The sequence below is a fragment of the Fusarium proliferatum genome (genome assembly GCF_900067095.1).
Source record: "Fusarium proliferatum ET1 genome assembly, contig: FPRO_scaffold002, whole genome shotgun sequence".
In the NCBI taxonomy this organism is placed as follows: domain Eukaryota; kingdom Fungi; phylum Ascomycota; class Sordariomycetes; order Hypocreales; family Nectriaceae; genus Fusarium; species Fusarium proliferatum.
In genome coordinates, this window is record NW_022194791.1 from 3,234,754 (window position 1) to 3,254,497 (window position 19,744).

Consider the following 19,744-nt stretch of genomic DNA (forward strand, 5'->3'; position numbering starts at 1 on the left):
AGAAGCCAGGATTACCGGAAATAAATATTCTATCACCGATGGAGAATGTTCTCCGATCGCGGGCAAATTGTTAGCCACGGAGTAGTATTAAAGGACTCGTCTTCCAGTTCTCGGCGACTGTCTCATCATGTTTGTTGTATGTTCCATCCTTGTGTTCAGCGAAGATGAAGGAGAAAAGCCAAAGCCAGCCCTCTACCAACACCGAAACCCCTCCGAGACATGACCATGACGGTATCAGCATACAGAGCACCGAGTCGGAGACTCTTGAAGGTCTCGATAACCATGGCACCGAGAAACTTGGCAGACCGCCACACAATGTATCAGCAACTCAAGTTGACGAGACAATGATGGGTGACCCCGAGAGCATGACCAGAGTCTCAAGCGGTCCAGCATATAGCGTTTTCTCGAAGAACACAAAAAGATGGATTCTAGCTTTGGTCACAGCAGCTAGCTTCGTCTCACCTATGACGGCCAACATATACTTCCCCGCCATTCCCCCCATAGCCCAAGATTTGAACATATCTATTTCACTTGTCAACCTCACCTTAACATCGTACATGATTTTTCAGGGACTTTCGCCCACGATATTTGGCGACTTCGGTGACACGGCCGGGCGTCGACCCGCTTATATACTGGCCTTCTTGATTTATATATGCGCAAACATTGGATTAGCCCTGCAACGCAACTTTGTTGCGCTACTGATCCTTCGTTGTGTTCAGAGTGCGGGCAGCAGCGGAACTTTGGCACTTGGTTTTTCTGTGGTAGCCGACATATCCTCAACAGCTGAAAGAGGAAAATACATGGGCATTGTTGGGGCCGGAATCAATGTTGGGCCTGCTCTCGGGCCAGTCCTGGGTGGTATTCTGAGCCAGTACCTTGGATGGCCTGCTATCTTCTGGTTCTGTGCCATCTTCTCCGGTGTCTGGATGATCCCCTTTATCCTCTCCGCTCCCGAGACGTGCCGTAAAGTCGTTGGCAATGGCTCGATAGCACCACCGAAGTGGAACAGGTCACTGATTGATCTTTACAGCCACCGAGGAGATGTTACAAGCCAGAATATTCCGAAGCAAAAGTTGAAGTTTCCCAACCCATTGAAGACGCTTTACATCGTCTTTAAGAAAGAGATGGCTATTATTCTGTGTATCAACGCCATCATTTACCTGGCATTCATTTTAGTGGCGGCTACCTTATCAACACTCTTCAAAGAGACGTACGGCTATAACGATCTTCAGGTTGGTCTTTGCTATTTGCCCTATGGATTTGGCTGCGCGTTGGCCGTTGTTGGTCAAGGATACGTCTTGGACTGGAACTATCGACGAATTGCGAAGAAGATTGGCTTCACTATCAACCGTAAGCGAGGAGATGATCTGGGCAAGTTCCCAATCGAGACTGCGCGAATCCAGCCGGTCTATCCAACGCTCCTCGCTGGTATCGCGACACTTATTGGGTATGGATGGGCTTTGCAAGTTGAAACTTCAGTTGCTGTCCCATTGGTCCTTGTCTTCCTTATCGGCATGTTCGTTCCAACCTCATTCAGTGTTCTCAACACCCTTATTGTTGATCTTAACCCACATGCTCCAGCTACAGCAACTGCTGCTAACAACCTTGTGCGATGTATGTTTGGAGCTGCAGCGACGGCCGCTATTGACCACATGATCGCAGGAATGGGTAAGGGGTGGTGTTTCACGTTTCTTGCTTTGCTGAACTTGGCCATGATCCCGGCGTTGAGACTTCTCGACAAGAAAGGTATGCGATGGAGGGCAGCCAAGGCAAAGCGAGAGGCAATGAATACGGCATAGCTATTCAACTCCAGTTATTTATCTAGTCATTTATCGTACCAATAGACAGGCTATAATGCTGCCACAGCGAACTCCAGGGGCTCTCTTTGCGTCTCCCACATCAGCCAGTCGGATCGTGTTGTTCTAGACAGTGTCAGCAATGTAAGAAGGATGCATACGGAGATAAACACTTACGGTAATAGACCCATGGCATTGATCTTCCAGATTCCGACACCAAGCGCAACCAGCTGGCATACCACATACACAAACTTGACCTGCAACAATTGGGAGGAAAGAGACTCTGACTGGAAGCGTTCGAAGGCCTGGTTCGTGTTCATCAAGCCCATCAAAGGGTTCTTGAATGCCATAAAGACCATCATGATACTGAAGATCTGGAGAGAGTTGCCCGACATGTACATCATGATGGCGGTCATGGGAAGACCTTTGACAGGAGCCAGCGCGACTTCCCAGGCCTTTTTGAGCTTCAAGGTTTCCATCTCGGCGGTAGTCGGGGGCTTGCGGGGCTGAACCTTGACAGCATCCTTGTTCTTCTGTTTTCTGTGTTAGTCTTGGGTCATTATTGATCGCGCGATAGATAATTCGCGTGCCTTGGAGTTTGTGACCGTTGTTCCGGAGCTGAAGCCAGGAGGATCCTGAACACCAGATTGCTTGGACTTGGCAGCAGGAGGGCTCTCGAGTTGAGAGACCCAGATAGGGGAGGTAGAAGGGCCAGCCATGATATATCGCGTGTGCTGTCGAAAGTCGCTGACAGAGATTGAAGATATGGGATTGAAGTTCGTAGGCAAGGATGTTTAATGGTTGATGTCGGAAGCTCGTGGCGGCAACGTTGACGTGGATTGATTGGGTTAAGTTGATGACTGTAGCCCACCCCCATGTGGCATATTCGGCATGTGGCGTAGCTGTGGCACCTGCAATTTCGGATTAATTGCAACCCACTATCTTATCAGCACCTATTTGGCTGACATTACTCGAGTCCAGTGATCCCCTTTCCCAACTCCGACGCCGCCGATTCGAGACGTGAACGTTCGAAATACGATCACAATAAACGTCGCAAACAAAATCCGAGGAAACCTACGCTTCTCCTGCTTCCCCAAGTCCAAAGAAGCCTCAGAACGATAATTCACGATCGAGAAGCGACATCACAGCGCCTTAAAAACAACCGTTGTCATCTGGCGCACATGTGACCATCCCCTCCCATTTACCATCCACCCTCTACGACTTTCTTTGCGCTGGGCAACGCATCCCCGCCCAATGAGGTTGTGAATATCGAAACGACGGCTGAAAATACTTGGAAGAATTCAAAGTGAGGGGCTGTCAGGTATAGGGCGACTATTCCACATTCAACGTTACCGAAACCCAGTCCCAGTCGCCTTATAGTCTTTATTTGGGATACAAGTACAACACCATGTCGAGCTCCGCCGGTGGAGGGGACTCCAAATTGTTTGCTCGAGTAAGCACTCCCGTCCTTCTATCATGTCTCAGCCTCGTAGGACCTGAGGTCTTATAAGTCCTTGAACCTCCACTTGACTGAAACTCGACTTTGTGTCTCCTTTATCCCCTTCTACTTTTGCGCAGACCTTGATGCGCGAAAAGCCTTCGTTGCATCAGATCATATTTCCTGTTCAATGTCACTGTCGATACATGGTGTCGCAGCGCCGCGAACCATGTGATGGCCGCCATGTTTCTCGCATATATGCCCCCAAAGTCACTTTATGATGGCCCGAGACTAAATAATATGCAGGGCAAAGTTGCTGAGCTACGCCTCGAGCTTAACAGTGGAGGAAAAAAGGACAAGGCCTATACGGGCAAGAAGATTGCTCTCAAAAAGATCGTCGCAAATATGACTATGAGTAATAATGACATGGTTGCCCTATTCCCCGACATTATTGGATGCATGGGTATCCAGAGTTTGGAAATCAAGAAGATGTAAGCATTTCGATATCTGGAACTCGCTCAGAAGCTTATATCAAATAGGTGCTTCTTGTTTCTGGTCAACTATGCCAGGATAAGACCTGAGATCGCTGTAAAGGCAATCCCTGTACTAGAACATGTCAGTTTGCCCATGACCACTCTAGGAGTAGTACTGACGAAGTTCAGGATATGGAAGACCACAATCCTTTGGTACGGGCACTAGCTCTCCGAACAATGTCCTACATTCATGTCAGAGAATTTGTTGAGGCTACTGTACCAATAGTCAAGCATATGCTGAAGGACAATGATCCGTATGTGCGAAAGACGGCTGCCTTCTGCGTAGCCAAACTTTACGACCATGACCGTCATATGGTGGAGAACTCAGACCTCATTGATCGTTTGAACTCTTTGCTACGGGATGACAACCCCACAGTTGTTGCGAGCGCTCTGGCTGGACTCATGGATATCTGGGAACGCAGTGACGCCATCAAACTTACCATTGATTATAGCAATGCCTCCAAGATGGTGGCCATTCTCCCTGATTGCTCCGAGTAAGATCAATCGCAGCACATTTGTGTAATTGTCGCTAATCTTGTGTCCACAGATGGGGTCAGACATATATCCTAGAGGCTCTCATGTCCTATGTGCCACAAGAATCCGGAGAAGCGATACTCCTAGCGGAACGGATATCACCACGACTGTCGCATTCTAATTCGTCTGTCGTGTTGACCTGCATTCGGGTGATTCTGTATCTGATGAATTACATCGCCGATCAGAAGCAAATCTCGGCTCTCTGTAGGAAGCTATCACCACCCCTGGTCACACTTCTCGCCAAGGGTCCTGAAGTTCAGTACCTCGCTTTGCGAAATGCTTTGTTGATTCTCCAGCGACGACCGGAAGTGCTCCGAAACGATATCCGTGTCTTTTTCTGCAAGTACAACGATCCTATTTATGTCAAGGTCACAAAGCTGGAACTTATCTTCATGCTTGCCAATGAAGACAATATCGATGAGGTGTTGACGGAATTGCGAGAATACGCCACTGAAATTGACGTCCACTTCGTTCGCAAGGCAGTGCGTGCTATCGGCAAGTTGGCAATTAAGATTGAGCCAGCTGCACGACGATGCATCAACTTGCTCCTCGAGCTTGTAGCAACCAAGATCACATATATCGTGCAGGAAGCTACGGTGGTTATCCGAAATATCTTCCGAAAGTATCCCAACCAATATGAGTCCATCATCAGCACTCTGTGCGAGCATCTGGATTCTCTCGATGAACCCGAGGCTAAGGCAGCCATGGTTTGGGTCATTGGCCAATACGCAGATCGGATTGAGAACAGCGATGCCTTGCTAGAAGACTTCCTGTACTCGTTCGCAGAGGAGCCTGTCGAAGTGCAGTTGGCCTTGCTCACAGCTACAGTAAAGCTATTCATCCAGCGGCCAACCAAGGGTCAAGAATTGGTCCCCAAGGTTTTGAAGTGGGCAACTGAAGAGACGGATAACCCTGATCTTCGAGACCGTGCGTATATGTACTGGCGCTTGTTGTCTACAGATATGAATGCGGCGAAGCAGATCGTGATGGGGGAGAAGCCAGCCATTACCGCTGAGTCAGAAAGACTGGATTCGACAACGCTAGAGGAGATGTGTCTGAACGTGGGAACTCTAGCCACGGTCTATTTGAAACCAGTGCAGACCGTGTTTAGATCTGCTCGACCTCGCAAACTCCAGGACTCTCCCGCATTGCAGAAGCAAAACCTTCTTGTTGCTGCAGATAGCCAAAAGAGCATAAGCATGTTTGGCAACGCCGGAGCGGCAACTGATATTGATCCAAGAAGCCGAAACCCAACATCAGGCAATGGCCAAGGGGACCTCGCGCAAGCAGTCAACGACGCAGATGCCTACTTTTCAAGTATCGGAACACAGCAGCAGATGCAGCCGATGCATGACCAAGGGGATGATGTCTTTGGAGGAGGTAATGGCCACTCGACGGGATACGTGGTGAGCGCACATGCACCTCAAGCGGTTCTTCAACCAGCTCAGGGTGCTGGCAGCAATGGTGATTTGTTAGTGCTATGAGTGAGTGATACCTTTGTATACTAGCGATGAGAGGCATAGTCAGAAGCCAAGCCGTTTAAGGATATCCGTATTAGGCAGGAATTTGTGATGGAACTTGTGGGAGTACAATCTGCCGGTGCGTCCAGCTCCAGGATCCGCCCAAAGGTTGCTTCATACTTGGATGAAATTATTAGACACTCTCATATTTACAAGTTATGTTGAATGTCTTTTTTTTTTCTCTTCTGCTTCATGAGACTTTGAGCATCCTTTTTGTTACGCTCATTCGAAGAATCTTAGCTCTTGGCACTGAGGCTATCTACAAATTTCTCCGTTACCCCATCTTTCTCACATTCTCGATTTGAAGGGAGGAATCTGCGGGTGACTGCTCCGGGGAACGGCGTAGACTCGATTCGGCTTGGCCCGTTAACCTTATTCCAAATGTCAATTGGGGCGAAGCACATCAGCAGAGCCTACCATTGTATCCCAAAACCTCCCCCAGAGGTCACACTTGACCAGGGGGGTTGAGGCGAAGTCTGGAGTACGCTAGATTGGGACTTGGCTTGTTGGTCTGGTCCGGTCTGGTCTATAAAGACAGTGGGGAGAGACATGTCGTTGATGAGTTGTAAGGACCTTCTGAATGTATGCAAGTGGGCGAATCCGTGGTCTTGTGCGGGATATATCCGATGTATCGGTGTGTGAGCGGCCGTACTAGACCGTTGGGAGAGGGTGTTCCTTGTGCCTTTTTCTCGGTGGAACTTTGGGGATTCAGGAACAAGCTCCGAGGCGTACCAGTGATGAGATCTTGAGGGGTGCAAGCCAGTTGAGGACCCTTAGATGTGCTGAATACGCGACTATTGGCTATAGCTTACCTACTATGTTGGATTGGTTGGTAGGTAGAATACGATACGTTTCGTGTAAGTGGCTCGCTGATTCATGAATACAGCCTAATAGTCCTACCTAAGCAGGAGAGCCAAAAGAGCAATCCATCTGAGAGCCGCTGAAAATGATATCGTAGATAATTCACCCCATAGAGATTGGACCAAAGTTGTTCATCATGTTTGTCCTAGTCATCAGTAGTTCCCCATATTCAACAGGTAGCTTTCTCTTAGTTAAGGTAGTCGACATACAGTGTCCCAAACAGATGGCTTGCGCCACTGGGGTCTTCTTTTCTGCTTGGTCTGGGCCAAGTCGCCTGGAAGCGGCACAGCCGGCTTCCACAGCCGCCACCTTTTCTACGTTACCTACCAGTGGTTTTTGCTTATCACCCACTGAGAATAAACTCCGTGTATACCTATGGAGTACACCATGACATATTGTTCAGATTGTCAGCCATATGGAAGGAATTAAACTTGAAATACTACAACAAACGGACTCTCAGGCTCTAGAAGGGACATGACTTATACCGGGGAATCTTATTACTGGGAAGCGTCATGTTCTGGCTGCATTCATTAGCTGAGGTAGCGTTTTACTGACTTTGTTACTGCTTATGTACCTACCCGACTCAGCCCAGGTTGTGTAAGGTGGTAGAGCCAGGGCAGGTACCTTCCCTTCCCTTTTACCAGTAAACCTAACCTACCTTAGTACCTTAGGTACCTACCGAACGGAACTGAAGGCAACTGCCTCACCTCCCTACCTAAGGTACAGGTAGCTGTTTGTTGCGTCTGGTAGGTTTGTTTGGCAACTCACGTCCGTTGACTTTGTTTTCAAGTCTTGCCATCGTCTTGTTCATCATCACAAACAAATAACGATCAAACAAATAACGACTTCATTCCGTCTGATTCATTCTTATCACTGAATAACTAATACCTCCGACTGGCACAAATCGGTTCGCTGAACTTTTTTTTTGAGTGAGCGCCAACATCTGCCCGCCAAGTAGTTCACGGATCACGGATACAGCACTGTATTTGGTGTCGTCACCTCGGCCTGGGCTGGAACTTACCTTGTTTAGGTATCTTGGCTTTCTTACAGTAGGCTACTTTCTCGCATTCAGGATTTATCGTGTATCCGGTAACCGACTTTGCCGGTATTCTCAACGGCCTCGTTATCTCTGCCATCAATTGTGTGCCTCGAATCCGACTTGGTTGAACTGATCGACAACAACTGTCAACAAAGCAGCGCGGCCGCTTTCACTGCCGAGTCGCCCTGCCCGTCTCTCTCATCATTGTCACTTTATTGTTTCCGACAATTGCAAGGGAGTCGTCTACCTAGCTCAAGCCAAGCGCCCCTTCGTTCCCCGTTCCCCGTTCCCTGTCAGGCAAAGCGTCCAGCGACAGCGACACCACCAAAGACAAGAGAAGTCCACTCTGTTGCACCGTCTCTCACTCCACACAGGCTCCACGCTCCAGCCGCTGGCCGCCCAGGGCTCCTTGGCTGCTTTGTTTTGCTTCGCTTGTTCATTCACTGTCTCCCCATCAGCTTGCCTTGGGGCACAGCGCTGCACCACGAAGCCATTCACTGCTACTACGTACTGCAGACCCGCGTTCCTCAACTCTGCCCTGCCTGGTTGTCGCGTTGCATTTGCATCTGCTTTATTGTCTGAGCGTTTTATCTGGGTGGACGAGACTCCGGGCCATTCACTGCCCCACCCCCGGTCTTGCGGCCCCCGGCCTGGGCGATCCATCCTTAGCCATCTTCCCAGCGAACTTGACGTCTTTCACTTTTGCTCCCGAGACCTGGCCACGCTACGGATACCGACTACATTCATCCACATCTCCATTTCCATCCACTTTCGCATTCCTCATTTTCATACGCATCTGTGGTTCGACATCGTCAAATAATCGCAAAATTCGCATCAAATCTCACTGCTAGCGAACAAACCACTCGTTTACGCCGCTCTTCCTCTCGCGTTCTTCCCTTTCTTGCGTGGTGTGACCTCAGATCACATCCTTACCGCGCCGCCATCACCCTTCACCCAGTATGTCGGCTCCAGCGGACTCCACCATGAGTGGTGGTAAGGCTACGCCTGTTGAAACTTCACGGCTCGAACAGCCTAACGATGCGGTAGCCATGGAAAACATTGCCCAATCCTCCGAGCAGGCGCCTGCCGATCACGCCCCCGAATCCGAAGATAAGACCGTCATAACTGAGCCAGCACCGTCTACTGCCGCGCCAGCTACATCCGAGAATACCGATAACTCAGCAGCCACTGCTGCAGCCTCATCGAAGGGAAAGGAGAAGGATACGGCTGCTCCTCCTCCACCACCTACTAAGCAAGACTCGAATCTGGGCATCGGACCAGCTGTAGACGACATCAGAGAAATTCCAGGGGGCTCCTCCGACGGACCCGTTTGCACCATTACCCTTCTCCTTACTTCAGGAAGCCGACATCCGTACAAGATAGATGCTAAGTACTTGAGTCGGAGGAGCGTGGATATCCCAGACCAGACGGAGAGTGGCCTTCCGGATCCCTTCAGTATCAGCGTTTACACCCTCAAAGAATTGATATTGCGCGAATGGCGCAGTGATTGGGAAGCAAAACCAGCAAGTCCCAGCAGCATTAGACTCATTCATTTTGGAAAGCTCCTAGATGATAAGGAGCAATTGAAAAGTAAGGCTCGCCGTCGACCTGAGACAAGGACCATGATTTGCTAACCGCCCTATAGAATATCAACTTTCAACCGAGAGCCCCAATGTTGTACATATGAGCATTCGGCCACAGGATCTTGATGAGGAAGAACCTAAGGCGGGAAATAAGAACCTTTCATCGAGCGGTGGTGATGGCCAACGTTCGCGGGACAGCAATTGCTGCATCATTTTATAAGTGAAGGCCACTTTGTTTACTACAGGCAACTTCCAGACTGACTGTGCTCAACGCATGCTCTTACGAGATGAGCCAAGTCCAAAGACCCTCATGCACTCAACGTTCTGAGTCGGCGGGGTCTTTTTAGCCACCGTAGTCTTCACTTTAGTTGATGAGCATTCGGTTGACACTCATTCACTCCTTATAGCTTTTTCTTTGGTTTATTGTATTTATCAGCAGAGGCGTCACGCTTCTGCTGTGTGGGAGACGGGGACACCGGAGTCTACATTGGCGTATCATTGTGTATTCTGAGTTATGGGCTTGGTTGTGTTTTGGTTCTGTAATCTTCTTTTTCTTCGGCATATTCGTCGACGCGTTATCAATCACAGCGCATTCATAGCAGTATAGAAAGCATTTATGTTGCGATTGCATGGTCTCATCCATCTTCTCAGCAGAAGAACAGACGTTGGTCATCTTGGTCGTTAACTTTCTTGAGCCTGTCTAAAGTGTTGTAATTATGGTATACAAGGAGATGGTTGTGCCATGGTTTCCTTTGGGACAGCCAGCCGGCTTGTTTACTGGATCTTGAGCTTCTTTTCCATCTCATCGTGGAATCCAGCAACGGCTCTTGTCTCATCGCCAGTGAAGACGTCCTCCCAGGTAATCGTAGCATCACGGCCCCTAAGAATATCCTCGTGAACGCTGGGGAGGCCATTGCCGAGGGCCATGGGCCGCCACTCGCCGTTCTGAACAATCTTGAGCTCCATGCCACGTCGAATAGGCTCAGCCATGCCATAGGTGCGTCGAAGCGTCTCCATCTTGAGAGCCTCCTGAGTAGCCTCCCAGTTCTTGAGGCGGGCTTCGAGGGGATGAGCAGAGGCGGGCGTGGACTTGGAGTCGAAGGGGGATGCGCCGACACCGTGGCGGAGAGTATCGTGGATGCCCGGGGCGGAGGGGGCGGAGGATGTGTGCGAAATGTGAGTGTAGGTCTGGGCGTTGGAGTTGCCGGGGACGATACGCATTGCTTGAGACTTTGGACAGAAGATTTAGCTCTCGTGATAGTGAGGATGGATGGGTGCTGGAGCTTACCATTTTGAGGGATGTGGTTGTTGCTTGGAAGAAGTGAGTGCGGTGGAAGAAATACGAGTCGTTAGGCTGAAGCTTTAGTGAAAGCTTAGACTGTTTCCGCGGAGGAGATGATGCGGCGCTGATGGGCGGGTGGATTGATTGATAGATGGGAGGCTCAACGTGCGGTTGATGATGAAAGCTCCAGCTTAAGGCAGCCTTGCGCTGGCGTTGCCGCACTTTGAGGGTACGTACCTTGTCCCGGCTCCGGGGAGCAAGCTGCAGGTCCGGCAGAAGGTACTAACGTATCACTGACCCCAGCTTCCATTCTGCTCAATGAGACCCACGCAGACATCGTCACTTACTTAAAGATTCCGACTTCGCCTTGAGACAACAATCTCTCCTTTACATTGATAATGAGTTTTTATCTATTCAGAGACACTCTGATGCAACCATGAGGTCAATTCCGACTCGTCCTCCGATCATTCGGATTGCCAATGGCACATTCTATCGCCATCATCCAAATTCAGCATCATCACGTCCAAACCCACCTCTCTTTAGTGACTTAAGCTTTGAGTTGGCTTCTGCATCGAACTCACCTCGAAATTGGTGTATTGTAGGCCCATCTCTGTCTGGTAAAACAACGTTTCTTCAGGCTCTGAGGGGTAGGTTTCTCTGCGAGCCACCTATTGCGAGATCATATCCCTACCTTTCTACTGAGGAAGTACCCAAGCGGTTACGAACGCCGCAAAAGGCAATCGAGTATGTGGGCTTCGATGCTGAGCAGATTGGAGGAGCGCTCGGTGGTGGTGTTGCAACGAGTGCCTATCTCTCTGCGCGATATGAGTCGCGACGGGAGATTACGGACTTCTCACTAAGGGATTTCCTCATGGGCAACACAGAGCTCAATCCCATGCAGATGGAACCCAGCCAGGATGAGGCTACTATCTCGCCAGATCTTCTTTCTCGAGTTGTCAAGGACCTGAAGCTTGAGCCCCTGCTAGATCTTCCGGTCTCTTTTCTTAGTAACGGGCAAGGTCGAAGGGCACGTATCGCTCGTGCACTTCTCACCAAGCCTGAAGTTCTCTTACTTGATGAGCCTTTCATGGGGTTGGACCCGCCTACAGTCTCAGGTTTAAGCCCATTACTACACTCGCTGGCTGAGAAAGCAAGCCCGCGTCTTGTTCTTAGTGCACGACCACAGGATCCTGTCCCTGACTGGATCACTCACCTCGTGTACCTAAGAACAGACTGCCAAGTGGGATCCATGGGGCCTAAGGAGGAAGTTCTTGACGGTCTCAAGAAGTACGTCCGTGGAGTCCGAAAGGGTGGACTTACAGAAGATGAGAGGCTACCGCTGCATTCACTTGTTGATATCGGTCGTGTACTGCCATCAAGTGCTTCTACAGAAGCCTCTGGTGATCTAGGGGAAGCATCATATAAGGAGCTTGAGCCGATAAATCCCAAAGCCGAGCCCCTCGTTGAGATGAATGGCTGCAAAGTTCAGTATCGTGGGAAAATTGCACTTGGTAACTGGACACAGCAAACCACTGACGGTTCTAAAGACGGTTTGATATGGACAGTTCGACGTGGTGAGCGTTGGGGAGTTTTTGGTCCTAATGGTTCAGGCAAAACAACCATAGTATCTTTGCTCTGCTCGGATCATCCTCAGTCTTACTCTCTTCCCATCAAACTATTCGGGCGATCTCGTCTCCCAGAACCTGGTACAGGCCAGCGGCCACTTACATTTTGGGACATCCAGTCCAGAATTGGACACTCGAGCCCTGAAGTTCATCAGCACATGCCTCGGAACTTGACTGTGCGCCAAGTGATTGAGAATGCTTGGTCAGAAACATTTCGAGCGACGCCGAAGCTAGACAGTGAAGCCAAAGAGAAGGTTGAGGCAGCCCTTCGCTGGTTTGCTCCCGAACTACATCCAAGCTATTCTTCGGCATCGCACGAGAACCTCTCCTGGGCGGATGATTACATGTTTGGCGGTCTGTCTTTCAGCGCACAACGTGTTGCGCTCTTCGTCAGATCAATGATCAAGAGCCCAGATGTTGTGGTTCTTGATGAAGCTTTTAGCGGCATGGATGATGCAGTACGAGACAAATGCACGCTGTTCCTTGAACAAGGTGAGGCCAAAACATATCGAGGCGAAGAGATCATCGAGAGTGACGTCTACAAGTCTGATCAAGTCAAGATCCCAGGTCTTTCTGACCAGCAAGCGTTGATCTGCATTGCTCATGTCAAGGAAGAGGTGCCAGACTGTGTAAGAGAGTGGCTGTGTCTTCCTGAGGCCAACACGGGACGGGCAGCAAGATTTGGACGACTTGATGGGCCATTGAGAACTGATGAGAATAGATGGCATGAAATATGGGGTTTTTAAAGGAAGATAATGGTTTACGTGATGTATGCCATACTTATGAGTTATTCTACACGTCCTAGGAGATGTGAGGCTGGTTGCCTCTTACAATATGGCTCAAAATAGACAAGCCAGTGGTAACAAGGATACCTCAAAAACATCTATCGTAGAATAGAGATGAAATGAAAAGTCAAATACATAGAACTTCAAAGGTCACGCCATTAGTGCTAATATGATAGAATTCCGGATTCCGCTATAGGGTAATTAGTGCTTCCAGAGTGAAGCCCGGTAATCGGTACGAACTGAGTATCCGGCCGAGCCCCGAAACCACCAACCACATCAACCTTCCTCTACTAACACCCAACCTCACATGCTCACATTCTTATCGTGGGCTTTGAATACATCAATCAGCATCGGTCTGACTGATTTGTTCATCGAATTGTTACTTTGTTCGTCATATCGTCGAAATGGCTTCTCATGATGCGAACATCGATGATGAAGACCTCACTATCCATGCCTGCTGCGCGCCTATTACCAACCTAGCTCGACCCATTGAGTTCAGTGAGCTTGAGTATGTGAAAGTTGCACAGGAGAACTATATGAATGGATTGGCTCACAGTCTGTGTCTTTAGCGAGGAGGAGGATAGACCTTTCTTTCACTGGCCAATCTTTGGACCATTGATAGTAGAGAATGAGAGTAGTGATGCGCGAGATCACTGCGCCAATGAGAGGAGTACACATCCTGTTCCGCTGTCTCTTTCATGCCATAGTCTTATACTTATACATAGCGTTCCTCTCATACCTTCGGTTATCGATATACATGGCCATCGTCTCGGTAGCCATCACACTTTCGTTCCACTTAAAGAACGAAGCCACACCGTTAGAGTTGAGAATGGCAAAGCCTCTCGGGACGATATTCTGGGGACTCTCGGTCTTGACTCTGCTTGCTGGGATGGGTAACTATATAAGTGAGTGTTACTACTACGACGTAGCACATGCGCCGAACTAACGCTCTGTGTAGCAACGGTCAACAAGTACAGCAAACGGGCGGCTATTGTACAGATTGGCTGGAAGACTCATGCAGTAAGTTTGTCAATGTATGACAAACGCGGTGATTATGTACTGACATCATACAGATTTTCAGTCTCACAGCAGTCTCAATCATAGGCACCTGTCTCATCCTGCTGGTCATTGCCAAGGTTCGACAGCAATCATCATCCAATTCTTGACATATGTACCCAGAAAGAATCCTTGAAATTGCATTAATACATGTTCGTTACTCAATAGCGCCTTAGCTTCCAGTACCAACCATGCAAAACCCCATACAATAGATAGTGAAAATGAAAGCCGTCCATATCTTGGCTCCGGCTGTGAATAGCAATCAGCTCCTTATGCTGTTTCCTTGAGATCCTTGACTTCAGTCGCTGTATCTGCACTGGCCGTGCCCTTGTTCTTGCAAAAGAGATCACTGGCGTCTTTGTTGTGCCTTGGCTGTCCAAACTCGTCCTCATCGTTTACGGCGGTCGGTGGACACCCGCCAACCTCTTGACGGAATTGTTTTGTAAGCTCCATTGAGGTCGTTTCAAGCTCTGCTAGTGATGTTGATTTGCCATTCCACGAAATGAGTGGCAAGTCACCTAATGCTAGTAGGTCACCCTCACGAGGTAATGTCGTGAGCATATCGACAGGGGATGCTGGGTCGAACTTTGACGTTGCACTGTCTGCCTCTCCGGTCTTGTCGTTTTCATCCCCTTCGCCCAAGTACTCCTCTGGAGTATTTGGAAGGTCGCTGTGTGCTCCCAAGATAGTGCTCGCTGTTTCCGGTCTCGGATACAGAGTCACATACCCCCGAAGCTGTGATAGCTGAAGTACATACTCTAACCAGGCCGGATGTTTCTTGCTCGTACTCTTCTTGGCTAAGAAGGCTGGCGTTTCTGTTCCTGTTTGCTGCTTTTCTAGAATGCGTGACACATAGCCATGCAGCTCAACCCATTTGTCTCCCATGAACAGAACAGCATCGCTAGTTGGGGCCTGCCAAAAGAAGGGACTTGAGCCGCTCGTTTCGTCCGCTTCTTCAGCTGGCGGGACTGTTAGGGGTGTTGTATCATCAAGAAGAGTGCTGGGCGAGTGAAAACTGATGCCCATGATGTTCTCATTCCAGTCCTGAAGAATGGAGGATTGTGAGTATAGGCTATGAAGAAGGGTGTATTTCACATCTGGCTATGTCAGTGCTGCCTGTTTAGGCATAGAAGATCACGTACAGTTGAAAAATTGAGGCGAGACCTCAGTGTGAGCTGCCAGGACAAGCACATGATTGTGTGACGGCTTGCTTGGCCAGAATGATTCTAAAAATCGAACTGAACTCTCCTCCTCATCCATTTTCCGTGACGAAATTCGATGGCGAAGAGAGAGCATTTGCGATTGAGGGAGCTGTCCAGAAGCCTTGGAAGGCCAATGGAAACCAGACAAGAAGTTTCCCAATGGCTTTTCTACAACTGGAGGTAGCTCGACTGTTAGCTGGGGAACCGACAGGGCACTCTTATCGGCCTTGCGCAGCGAGGTGAGGAGTCTTTGTAGATTGGCAGTGCCAACGGGAGGTGCCTGGACTAATATGTCGAAATGCACCTTGTTCCAGGCTGATAACAGTTAGTGAGTATACATGGTAGCGAGAAGCAGTGAGAGCTACTCACCAGCCAATGCTGAGGCGTCAAGCTTGGAGATCCACGCAAGACGAGTTTCTGGCTTCTCTGGCAGCTCTATAAGAGCAGACCTCGTCCCAGTGATCTGATCTCGTATGGCTTGGAGGAAGTAATCTTCTTCCTTCTGGGTAGAGTCAACAATAATTGCTTGAGGGTGCATAAAGTTCTCAATATAGACTTTACACAATTTTGTTAGACAAATGTGTAACGGGTTGGTTCGAATTGGAGCTTACAGAATGCACGGATAGCAGCAAGTTTCAGCCTCAACTCAGAAGACGTGGAAGCATAGTCAGTGCGGGCATCTACACAAGTAATTAGAAGACAGGCCCGGCAGCATTGAGAAGAAGCCCATACCGTGTACATATATCTTGCAGCTTTTGTCGATGCCGTTTATCTCGAGGAGTTCCTTGATGGGGATTTCTTCCCTACTCATAAGCGCAAAATGAACATGGTTCTTTTCTTGCGCCGACATCTGACAAGCCATTGGCAGAAGGGTAGAGGCGCTGTTGATGCTGGAAGCAGCAAATAGAATGTTCTTGTTTCTTTCGTAAGCGCCGCCGGTCCCTTGGATGTTGCGCAATGTCTCTGCGAGCTCTGGGAATCTGAGGGGTCCCCTGTGGTAGACCTTGTCCTGTCCCTGTTTGCGCCCCGGCGCAGACCTCTCTGATGCCGCATCGGTCGAGCTATCGGAGGACGATACGAAATTGTATATTATGAAGAAGACGATCGATATGAAGACTAGGTATGAAATAAGGCGACCGACGGAGCTACGGCGGGGAGCACGCGGCGTAGCCTGCCATTGAGGACCAGATCCCGAGCTATGATAGCGATGCCCTGGGAGGTGAAGGTCGTCGTCTTTTTTATTGGCCATCTCCTCATCCCCTGCCCAGAAGCGTGCCTTTGTTCTGCCGCGTGCAGGCGTCATATTGTTGTGGTAGAGCTGTCGTCGATCGGAAACGCTTGGAGCTCAAGAGTCGATAGAGGACGGGTTAGTTGATAGAGCTCATGGGCGCTAGTTTTATCAAAAGGTTACCTGGCTACAGGCAGGTATTTATACGGCGATTATAAACATGCAGAGGGATCAATCGCAGTTGCGACGTATTGGGCGAGTGTAACAAAAGAAACGACGCTTGTTCTGAACGATTATGTGTGTATGAGGATTATTAAAGGATTGAAGATGATGGAGGATGACGGAGAGCACCCAAGTTAGTTGAGGTCGGTAGCTGCTGACCCTTGTTTCCCCAGGACAAGACCTTAGAACAGCGTGGCTCGTGCTTGTCTCGTCACTGTTGCAGTTTGGTTGGTAGTAAGTACCTAGGTAGCTGCCAGTGAGCTTCAGGTCCCTTTGGGCTAACTAAGGTAACCTAAATTCAGTATCACAGCTATAGGTCCAATTACTGCAAACAGTTTTAGGTTTCCATGTCTCTGGGCAACCAGAAGGTTTCATGATAGTAATATCGATGCTTATTAATAACATCATGTATAACGACCCTCATGAGACAGCTCCATATCGAAACCATCACCTCCAGAAACAAAGCAAATGAGGACGGAGAAGAATGGAAGAGCGAGTATTCGATCAAGCGTACCTAGATGATATTTACATGGCCAGAACGATATGTATTAGTACTTCCATCATTTGGATGATAACTGCCACTGATCGATATACTTCAAGTAATCATATTCATGTGGCCTCCGAGTCTAAAACAACCCTTGTCAGGCTTAACTCGGGACATTTTTCATGGTGGGGCACGATCCAATTCGCCGTCAAATATTCATGTAAATTTTTAGTCGCCTCTCAGTTCGCAGTGAAACTTACACAATAACTATCTTTTATTCTCTGACAACATATAATACCACAATGGGAAAATCTCGAAGAGCCCGTGGCCACGCGGCCCGTAAAGACCCTATCGCAAAGACCGTCAAACCTCCTTCAGACCCTGAACTTGCTGCTCTTCGAGAGTCAAAGATTCTCCCAGTCATCAACGACCTCAAGAGTGCCGACCCCAAGTCTCGCTCTGCTGCTGCTTCCGCCATCTCAAACATTATCCAGGATGAGAAGTGCCGAAAGTTGCTTCTGCGTGAGCAGATTGTTCATACCATCACTACCCAGACACTCACCGATGCTGCTCTCGAGAGCCGTGCTGCTGGTTGGGGTATTCTGAGGATCCTTGCGCAGGAGGAGGAGCCTGACTTCTGTGTCCATCTTTATCGTGTCGATATTCTCACTGCTATCGAGTTTGCTGCTAAATCTGTGAGTGTATTTACTCCTCCAACATGGGTCACATGCTAACACTCACAGATCACCGAGATGCTCCTCTCCAAGGACCTCGAATTTCAAAAACGGTCAAAGCCCGAACAAGCTACCATTCTTAGCATTGCTTCGTCACTAATTTCTCTCCTTACTGCTCTCGCAGAAGCTCAAGACGACATCCTTGAGGCCATCTCCCGCAACACCACCATCACTCGCTTCCTCTTGCTACTCACTTCAGATGAGCTCGCCAGCAACCCTGATATTGTCTCACTAAGAAGCGATGCTCTGGCTTGTCTCATGATCCTCTGTGAAGACAACGAAGAGCTATCCGATAAGGTCGTCAACTCCAAGGAGTACCGCACTTATGGTACTTTGCTGTCCCTGCGCAAGACCGCCAACAGCGATGGCGTCCTTGCATGTGGTGTCCTCCACAATCTCTTTTCCTCCCTCGACGGCCAGGACATTGCTCTTGGAGCTGACAACTCACTTCTCATCCCCACCCTTTCACAGGCTCTCAAGACATTTGAGCCAGGCCAAATGACCGACGCCGTGGGCTGGGCCAACCCCGTCGAGTATCAGCAGCTCGCCCTCGAGATTTTAGCCTCTATTGGAACAACATTAAACACATCAGCCGAAGCCGAACCCCGGAAGGAGGAGAAGCCCGACGTCAAGGATGATGAAGAGATGGGCGATGCAGACGAAGAGATCTCTGACGGCGAGGAGGAGGGAGGCGAGGAAGATGATGACGAGATGGATGACGATGAGCTGGAAGCCGACATGGAGATGGTTACCGGTGCGGACAGAAACGAGGAAGACAGTAACATCGATGATCTTCCCATCCTCAAGACTTTCATCGACAACGCCCTTCCTGAGCTCATCCGTATAGCATCCCTCTCCCCCACTGATGACGCTTCCCTTCGCTTGCAAGGCCACGCCCTTTCCGCTCTCAACAACATTGCCTGGTCTGTCTCCCTCATCGACTTCTCTGACCTTCACAACGCACCGATTCAAAATGCCTGGGACCCCGTTGGCCGCGCTCTGTGGACCCAGGTCATCGCTCCTATTCTCGCGACTGATACTGCTGACATCGACCTCGCGACTCATGTCACCAGTCTTGCCTGGGGTGTTGCCCGCTCTCTGCGAGGCAGGCCCAACACACCTTTCGCTGATGAGCACCGCCGCTTCATCGCCCTCTACCAGGCCACAAAGGGTTCACCTGTTGCCCAGAACTTGGAGGATCCCTTCCAGTCCCTCAGCGTCAAGTGTATCGGAGTCCTCGGCCAGCTGGCCCTCGATCCCGCACCTATTGACCGAAATCGCGATATCGGTACTTTCTTGGTTACTCTCCTCGCTGGTCTTCCCGAGACACCAACTGCCGACGCAGTTGAGGCCCTCAACCAGGTCTTTGACATCTATGCTGATGAAGGTTATTCATACGACAAGGAGGTTTTCTGGAACAACAACTTCCTGAAGCACCTTGATGAGACAGTTCCCAAGGTGCGAACTATGATCAAGAGCATTGATAAGCGTGCCAACAGCGAGCTTCGTCTGCGCGCCGATGAGGCCGTTTTGAACTTGAATCGTTTCTTGACATACAAAAGAAAGAACAAGCCCCAGGCATAATTGGTTAAATAAAAGCATTTGATTTTTCTAGACGCAAGTCTATAGACATTTGATCCATTTCTGATTTACCTCCATTTCTTTGCCCATGGTACCTACCATACGTCCCCTGTGAATCTTTGAACTGTTGTTGTACTGAATATATCCTTGGTGCCTTTAGATTGGTCCCAGTACCTTGCACCAAGGCCCCTAAAACTATTGATCTCAAAATCTTAGCAGTCCCGAAATGACATACCACCAC

At 49.4% G+C, this 19,744-nt stretch overlaps 9 protein-coding genes across 9 annotated transcripts; 6 read left to right on the forward strand and 3 right to left on the reverse strand.

Annotated features, from left to right (window-relative positions):
• Positions 1–164: 164 nt before the first annotated feature.
• On the forward strand, positions 165–1,799 carry FPRO_02739 (uncharacterized protein; the record flags this gene model as incomplete). The annotated part of the gene is made up of 1 exon (XM_031227126.1): positions 165–1,799. One exon carries the CDS (start codon positions 165–167, stop codon positions 1,797–1,799), a length of 1,635 nt encoding a protein of 544 aa, XP_031077594.1.
• A 50-nt stretch (positions 1,800–1,849) lies between these two features.
• FPRO_02738 (uncharacterized protein) lies at positions 1,850–2,515 on the reverse strand (the record flags this gene model as incomplete). The annotated part of the gene is made up of 3 exons (XM_031227127.1): positions 1,850–1,922; positions 1,974–2,329; positions 2,402–2,515. 3 exons carry the CDS (start codon positions 2,513–2,515, stop codon positions 1,850–1,852), a joined length of 543 nt encoding a protein of 180 aa, XP_031077595.1.
• Positions 2,516–3,204: 689 nt separating this feature from the next.
• On the forward strand, positions 3,205–5,785 carry FPRO_02737 (uncharacterized protein; the record flags this gene model as incomplete). Its single annotated transcript, XM_031227129.1, has 5 exons — positions 3,205–3,249; positions 3,541–3,725; positions 3,774–3,849; positions 3,897–4,261; positions 4,315–5,785. The coding sequence occupies 5 exons, from the start codon at positions 3,205–3,207 to the stop codon at positions 5,783–5,785; spliced, it is 2,142 nt and encodes a 713-aa protein (XP_031077596.1).
• Positions 5,786–8,680: 2,895 nt separating this feature from the next.
• FPRO_02736 (uncharacterized protein) lies at positions 8,681–9,524 on the forward strand (the record flags this gene model as incomplete). Its single annotated transcript, XM_031227130.1, has 2 exons — positions 8,681–9,311; positions 9,367–9,524. The coding sequence occupies 2 exons, from the start codon at positions 8,681–8,683 to the stop codon at positions 9,522–9,524; spliced, it is 789 nt and encodes a 262-aa protein (XP_031077597.1).
• Positions 9,525–10,078: 554 nt separating this feature from the next.
• Positions 10,079–10,595, reverse strand: FPRO_02735 (uncharacterized protein; the record flags this gene model as incomplete). Its single annotated transcript, XM_031227131.1, has 2 exons — positions 10,079–10,534; positions 10,593–10,595. 2 exons carry the CDS (start codon positions 10,593–10,595, stop codon positions 10,079–10,081), a joined length of 459 nt encoding a protein of 152 aa, XP_031077598.1.
• Positions 10,596–11,022: 427 nt separating this feature from the next.
• FPRO_02734 (uncharacterized protein) lies at positions 11,023–12,957 on the forward strand (the record flags this gene model as incomplete). The annotated part of the gene is made up of 1 exon (XM_031227132.1): positions 11,023–12,957. One exon carries the CDS (start codon positions 11,023–11,025, stop codon positions 12,955–12,957), a length of 1,935 nt encoding a protein of 644 aa, XP_031077599.1.
• A 443-nt stretch (positions 12,958–13,400) lies between these two features.
• FPRO_02733 (related to DUF domain protein) lies at positions 13,401–14,162 on the forward strand (the record flags this gene model as incomplete). The annotated part of the gene is made up of 5 exons (XM_031227133.1): positions 13,401–13,504; positions 13,566–13,666; positions 13,722–13,901; positions 13,955–14,016; positions 14,070–14,162. 5 exons carry the CDS (start codon positions 13,401–13,403, stop codon positions 14,160–14,162), a joined length of 540 nt encoding a protein of 179 aa, XP_031077600.1.
• A 160-nt stretch (positions 14,163–14,322) lies between these two features.
• FPRO_02732 (uncharacterized protein) lies at positions 14,323–16,557 on the reverse strand (the record flags this gene model as incomplete). Its single annotated transcript, XM_031227134.1, has 5 exons — positions 14,323–15,149; positions 15,195–15,569; positions 15,624–15,809; positions 15,866–15,934; positions 15,987–16,557. The coding sequence occupies 5 exons, from the start codon at positions 16,555–16,557 to the stop codon at positions 14,323–14,325; spliced, it is 2,028 nt and encodes a 675-aa protein (XP_031077601.1).
• A 933-nt stretch (positions 16,558–17,490) lies between these two features.
• FPRO_02731 (uncharacterized protein) lies at positions 17,491–19,506 on the forward strand (the record flags this gene model as incomplete). The annotated part of the gene is made up of 2 exons (XM_031227135.1): positions 17,491–17,883; positions 17,932–19,506. The coding sequence occupies 2 exons, from the start codon at positions 17,491–17,493 to the stop codon at positions 19,504–19,506; spliced, it is 1,968 nt and encodes a 655-aa protein (XP_031077602.1).
• Positions 19,507–19,744: the final 238 nt, after the last annotated feature.